This window comes from Mauremys mutica, chromosome 13, assembly GCF_020497125.1.
Source record: "Mauremys mutica isolate MM-2020 ecotype Southern chromosome 13, ASM2049712v1, whole genome shotgun sequence".
In the NCBI taxonomy this organism is placed as follows: domain Eukaryota; kingdom Metazoa; phylum Chordata; order Testudines; family Geoemydidae; genus Mauremys; species Mauremys mutica.
In genome coordinates this window covers 53,131,540-53,138,541 of record NC_059084.1, presented here as the reverse complement: position 1 = coordinate 53,138,541, position 7,002 = coordinate 53,131,540, and the positions used below count along the sequence as shown (strand labels likewise).

The window sequence follows — 7,002 nt, the reverse complement described above, 5'->3', positions numbered from 1 at the left end:
CCCCTAAGTACATTCTCAAAGAGCTAATTTAAACATCACCCTTGGATAATATAATGGGCAAGATGTTTAATTAGGAAACTATTGACAGGTGTTTGCCTAGCTTAGGAGATGGCCTGTTTCCATGGGGGGGGGGGGGGGCGTCGGGAATCATCTGTAGCAAAATAGGGGTTAAAATGTTGGGTAAAAATAGAGACAAACCGAATTACTATTTTAAATACAAATTGAGATAAAATGTGAACTGAAAATTTCATTGACAAACGGACAATGGACAGTTAAAATTCTCTTTACGTTAACAGTCTACTGTCCGTTTGGTGAAATGGGGGTAAAATATTCAAGTTAAAATATGGGGAAATAGTTAGAAATACCCACTTATGAGTGGCGGGGTCCAGCTGCAGTTACCAATTCGCCAGGGGTCACATCAATACTCCTGTTGTAGAGCCATTTGCATTTTGGGTAGATTTGTTTGGAAACTATTTAATTGCAAAACACTTTCCCCAAGAATATATGTGAGAACCGTGAACTCTAAAATCATGTGGTACGTGGTAAAGTCATGACAAAGCACCGCCATCTGCTGGTTGGAAATATAAACACAGGTTGTCATTGGAAACCCTTCCACGCGCTGTGTCTTCGGTTTCACTCAGGCTGCCGGCAAAGGCAGCAGAGGAAAGACGAAAATGATTTTAAATAATTCTTTCAGGAGTTCTGGCTGGGCATTTCAAAGGAGGTTAATGGAGTTGGGCGCCTCATTCCATTACATTTGTTGTGATAATCCCAGACGTTATTGCCTGTAAACATATTCATGCCGCATCCCACTGATACCTGGGTGCATCTGAAGAAGTGAGGTTTTTTACCCAGGAAAGCTTATGCCCAAATAAATCTGTTAGTCTTTAAGGTGCCACCGGACTCCTTGTTGTTTTTGTGGGTGCATCAAGAAATCTTAACAGTCTCTATATGAGTTAGAAAAAAACCCTCCCTTTTTTACAGCTAGGGAAACTGAGGCTTGGAGGAGGAGGATTACACATCGTCACACACACAGAGTCTGTGGCAGAGCTGGTCTCTGAATCCCAGAGCAGATCCTTGTCCACAAGTCCATCCCTCTCCCCTTAAGAACACCAATATCTTAGCTGCAGGCTGACCTGAACCCACTGTGTTTTTTGGATCTGTGCTGAGTTTCCCCAAACTCCCTCCTTTCTTCGCCGGTTTCTAATGAATTTTACACAGTTGTAGCTGCCCTTACAGACGTGAATTTTATATTTATCTGAGGCAGTGGCAGTAGCTGGGAGTTTGAAACTTGGTCGGTATAGATAGAAGATACTATGGAGACGTATTTTATTCTCAGCATTTGGATAGTTCTCCTAGGGAACTGGGCTGGGATTTCAAAGAGGCCTAAGGAAACTAGACACTCAATTCCCATTGAACCGTAAACCTAACCCCACACTTAACCCTTACCCAAGACTGTAACCAAAATGCGAATGGTACAATCACCACAACGCTAAACCCTCACCCTGCCCTAGGGGGTGTAGAAGTACAGCCCCCCCCAGCCCAGTCTCTTCCCTACAGAACCTACAGTCTAAGGGTGACTGCCCCTCTCTGCCACTGAGCTGCTATATGAACTTGGGCAAGTCCTTTCTACTCTCTGTGCATGTTTCCCTCCCATCCGCTTGTCTGCCTTTCCCTGCTGCACAGGCAATGTCTTAGGGGCAGGGAGCCTCTGTGGCGATCTGTTTTTAAAGCACCTGTCACGCTGCCTAGGGAGGCCCCTGCTGGAGTAATCACAGTGCGGCACCAGCCTGTTCTGGAGATGGGACGCCAGGGCCAATGGATCGGCCAAGCCATTCTCGGCTGGGATACACCTGAGGGTAAAACCAGGCCTCGCCCCATATTCCTCACCCGCTGCTGCCCCCTAGCGGCCATTCCACTCCAACCACCTTCAGCTGCATCAATCCGCGATTCATTGAAATCCTGTTTTCATTCGCTTCCCCTCATCTTTTTATTTTTTTAAATCCCTGATACATTTCTGTGCCTGCTAGTGAGACAGGCTGGCGCATCGCCGTGTTACCCACTTCGGCCAGTGGCTTATAACCATCTTTTTTTGCTTCCTTGATGTCGGTGTGCGCCCGCTACATAAATATTGCTTAACCCAGGAGAGCAAAGCATAGAGGGAAACCCATGAATTATAGGGATAGAGCCTTAATTGGTAGAAACCGGACCAGCTGCCCCGGATTTAAATGCTGCTCCGCTGATTTACATCAGCTACGGATCTGCCCATGGTCTCCAGTGGAACTGTGGCCAGTTTGCTCCGGCTGGGGAACCGGCCCAATGACTCTGATGGAACCCAATTAATCTGCACCGGTGGAGGACCAGGCCCAGTGCTCTCAGAAGGAAAACCCTTTCCCTCCCCCACCCACTTGAACAGGGTAAATGTACCGAGTTGCTTCCAGCCTGAAGGCCACCCCTGGAGGCTGAGCGGTGTCACAGCTTCACCTCATCCAGGTTCAGCTGCAGCCACTTCATTCTGCGGCTGAGTCCCTGACAATGAGCCTGGGCGCTTTGCTGCTGGTGCTGGCTCCAGGTATTCGAGGCTCTGCTCTGAGCAGGGCGTCACGGGTTGGGATTTCCAGGCAGTTGGGGAATGGCTTTTCTGAAAGAAAGGCGCTCCGATACCACGGGGATGGGCGCCCGTGGGTAGACAGATGGACAGTGCGGAGGGGAGGATGGGCAGAGGGAAGGGTGGATGGATGGACAGGCAGACATTACAGAGGGAAAGGTGGGTTTTCGTTCGCTTGTTTTCTCCTTTGTCTGCACAGAGGTGCATGTATTTTCCTGTCACTGCTGAGCAAGAAAACCTGGACTAAAACCAACCTCCTCCCCCCAGGTGCGTTGGCCCAATACACGGTGACCCAGGAGCCGTCCCAGGTCGCTGCCAATGAAGGAGAACCCATCCAGCTCAACTGCTCCTACACGGGCACCGAGGACAGCGTGCATTGGTACCGCCAGCCCCATGGGGGCCATCCGCGGTTCCTGGCGCTCCTGTCCTCTAGCGGCAGAGACACCCGAGAGAATTTCACCATGAGCCTGGACACCAAAACCAAAAGCAGCTTCTTGTACCTGAACAGCAGCCGCCTGGCAGACTCTGCTGTGTATCTGTGCGCGCTGGAGCACAGTGCCAGGTGAGCACAGGCAGCCCGTCACAAAACCCTGGGTGGGGGCAGGGCACACGGACCCGAGAGAGGAGACAAGCAGAAGTTAGAATAGAGCAGAGGATATGAGCACAGAAGAGAAGAAAGGAAAGTAGAACAGAGTCGGCGAGAGGCTATAAGTATAGAATGGAACTGAAGAGAACACACGGGAACGGACCGGAACAGGAGCGATGTGAACAGAATAAAGGGGAGAGAAGAGAACAGGGGTCAGTAATTTAAGGAAGAAACTTGAAGAATCATCTGAAAAATTATAGACATTTTCACCTTTTCGCCTTCCCCAATTGCCTGGATCTGGTGGTTTTATATAAAAAAAATAGCTTCCTTGCCCCACAACACTAGCAGATGGGGAAGCATTCCCTGGGGAGACAACATGGGAACTCAGTCATTCCAATGCGATTTTCTCTGTTGTTCGGGTCAGACACTGTCAGACTGGTAACATGCACACAGACATTCTCACATACAGCCACACACAGGACACACTCGCACAAGTACTCTCTCTCTCTCTCTCTCTCTCTCTCACACACACACACATTCTCACATACAACCACTCTCTAGATTCTAACACAAAGCCAGAAACCTACTCACTGAAATCACACACACACGCATAGTCTCTGACATATATCCCCCCTTCATACACACTCAGAAATATAGATAGCTATGCATACACACCATGACACACACACACTTAATCTCAGAGGTAAACAGCTCCATTCACACTCGAGATGATAATATCCTCGATTGGACCATCTTCTGTTGGGGACACAAGTTTTCCAGCTACAGAGAGCTCTTCCTCCGCTGGGAATCGTCTCTCTCTCACCAACAGAAGTTGGTCCATTAAAAGATATGACCTCACCCACCTTGGCACCAACACAGCTACAACAACGCGGCACGCTCCTAGATAAACAGCCTGGCCCCCAGAGTGAATCCCACACTCAGAGAATGTCCTGTGTCAGACTTAGATCTCTCGGCAAAGGGACCCAGTCCTGCCTTTCATTGCAGGGTCTGACAGACCCCACAGCACCCATGGACTTGCTTCTGCTCACTGCACTGCTGCGAGGTATCGCACCCTTTAGTTCTCTGAGCTTTGCTGTTCTCTCTCGCACACTGACACACCTTCCCTCTCACCCTCAGGCAGGATTTAAGAGCTTGGCGTCCCTTGGTATTTTACAAGCAAAGAACTGAGTTTACCCCAGTCCCATCTCTTCGTGTCAGCTCTACTGAGCACAACAGACACGTGCTGTTTGTAAAACTCCATCCGTTTCCTGCTGGCTCATCTCCAGCCCTCCACTGTAAGGGGACTTCCAGCCAAACGCCCGCCCCTCCCTGGGCGTGACCTCCGCTGGCCTCCCTCGCCCTGTTTCCCCCACACCAGGTCCCAGGCGGTTCCCCGCAGCTCATGATGTTAAGGATCACGGGTGGCTGGGAACAGGGAGATTCCTTCACCGGGTCCTTGGAAACCACCCAGCGGTGCAGCTCGCTCAGCTTCCCCAGCAGCCAGCCTGGGCCCTCAGCCGTGTACTTGCACTAGTACAAAACCCACTGCAGCCTGTCAGGGAGGTGGGTGTGCGCGTGCGTGCAAAGACTTGTAGAGCCCTCGGGCCTGTGTGGGAAACGATTTTACTCTCAGCGCTCGCATGCCACGGAGATGAGTGTCAGCACAACAGACAGTGCAGCAAGAGGGAGGGATGGACAAAGCAGCGGGCAGGGCAGGGCCGCCCAGAAGGGGGGGCACGTGGGGCAATTTGCCTCAGGCCCCGGGCCCCGCAGGGGCCCCCACGAGAGTTTTTCGGGGCCCAGTGTCCTGTCTCCGGACAGTGGCCAGTGCCAGGTGCCCCAGAGGGAATGAACAGAACAGGGAATCAGCAAGTGACCCATCCCCTGTCACAGGTTACATTTCAGGGGAGGGAAAAGGCTCCTCTTCAGCAGTTTGCGCCATCGCTATAATAAGCCCTGTGGCCGGGTCTGTCTGTAGTCCCGTGGGCCATTCACATGGCGCTGTAAAGCCGTGTAGCCCCAGCAAGGATGCGAATTTGAAAGAGGCCCCCGCTCTTCCCCACAACCCATCTGTGTCTGGAAGCCAGGCTCCGCCCACCCACAGCACTTGCTCAGAGCAGATCTGCAAAGTGACCCCCTGGGACTCATTTCCCGGCTGTGTTAGGCTACCCGGAGCTGCCACCTGTGGGTACCAAAGAGGCTCCTAGTTCAGGAGGCGGAGCTGGTAAATTTGCCCCAGAGGGAGAAGTAAATCTACCTGCGAGGGGGCTGAACCTTTCGTACTGAACGGGGAACACCCGGCGATACAGCTTCTTTGCTGAGGGACAATGGGGAGACCCTGGCAGCTGTTCCCACGCCTGCTGCTACTGCTGGTGAACATTCCCTGTAAGTCTGGGGGCAGGAAACGCCACAGAAGACGCTGAACGTGATGGTGGATATAAGAGCACAAGGACTAATTCCCTGACTCTCTCTTTGCTTTGCTAGCCAGGCACCGTTCTCTGTACTGGGTGGGGATACAGAACTCCTAAATTCAATTCCCAGCTCTGGCCCTCTGGAATTCCTTCCTCTTTCTGTGCCTCAATTTCCCCTCCCACCCTTTGCTTGGCTATTTAATCTGTAAACTCTTTGGAGTAAGGGCTGTCTCTTATTATTGTGCCCTTGGGAATCTCGCAGCCAGCAATAATCTAGGGCTAACCCCCTAACCCCAACCCCTAACACCAAATTATGGCTATCTAGGAATACAGCAATGTAGGAAAATAGCAGTGGTGGACCAGATGCAAAGCCCCTGGAAATGAAGAGAAACTCCCCTGGGCTTCGCATCCGGCCAGTGTGTGAACTGGCCCTTTCATCTATGGGGTGTTTCTTTTCTCTTCTGCCCACAGGGGGGAGCTGCCAGGCCGAGGTGCACCAGAACCTGTCTGAGGTCACTCGGGAAGGGCAGAACGGCAGCATCTCTTGCCACTACACGATGAGTAATTTCAGGAGTGTGCAGTGGTTCAGGCAGCTGCCCGGAGGCCAGCCTGTCTCCCTGCTGATTCTGGTGTCCGATGAGAAACAAACCAAGGAGCCCAACCTCACCGCGGAGCTCGACAAGGGGAAGCGGCTGAGTTCCCTGCACATCAGAGAATCACAGCTGGGAGACGCAGCCACCTACTTCTGCGCCGTGGCGACACAGTGACACAGGAGCACTGGCAGCCTGTGCAAAAACTCCCCAGCTAGAGGGTAACTGTCAGGCTGGCTGGCGGCACAACACCACCACCTACTTCTTACACAGTGCATCTCTGAGCGGGCTTCGCCTTCCATTACAGGGCTCTGGAACACAAGGCTGAGACAGCGGCAGAGTGTTTGTGCATAGCTGGCACTGCCCGTTCCCATGAAGCCCAGCTCTGGGGATCACCCCTTTGTCCAGGGGGAGGCAAGTTAGACTATTAAACCCAGCGAAAAGGGACCTATTTAACACAGACACAAAATATACCAACAATGACAACCACAGGGGGGTTCACTTCAGTGTGTACGTCTCTGGCCAGGAGGGGGCAGCATTTCTAACGAAGAGGAAGGAGATTGAAGTTAATAAAGTTGCACCTGTCTATTGTCTCTGTGCCCGGCAGAGGGCAGCTTTTCCCCTAAGACACCAGAGGCAAAGGGTTACTCCAGGGCATGGTTCTGGTTTTTTGAGACTAGGGGTTTGTCCCTGATTGGCTGGGCTCATTAATGTGTCTGATCCCTCCAGCAAAGAGGGCTGCAGACAGATTCTGCATTGCTGTCCCGGAGGCAGGGAAAAGCACCATCCCTTGGCCTCAGTGCGCTG

At 51.9% G+C, this 7,002-nt stretch overlaps 2 gene segments (V, D, J or C); both read left to right on the top strand.

The window, feature by feature from the left end:
• Positions 1–2,365: 2,365 nt before the first annotated feature.
• On the top strand, positions 2,366–4,124 carry LOC123348545. The segment is given in 2 exon segments: positions 2,366–2,572; positions 2,876–4,124. Coding segments are annotated over 2 exon segments (336 nt in total).
• Positions 4,125–5,464: 1,340 nt separating this feature from the next.
• Positions 5,465–6,652, top strand: LOC123348582. The segment is given in 2 exon segments: positions 5,465–5,579; positions 6,077–6,652. Coding segments are annotated over 2 exon segments (354 nt in total).
• The last annotated feature ends 350 nt before the right edge of the window (positions 6,653–7,002 follow it).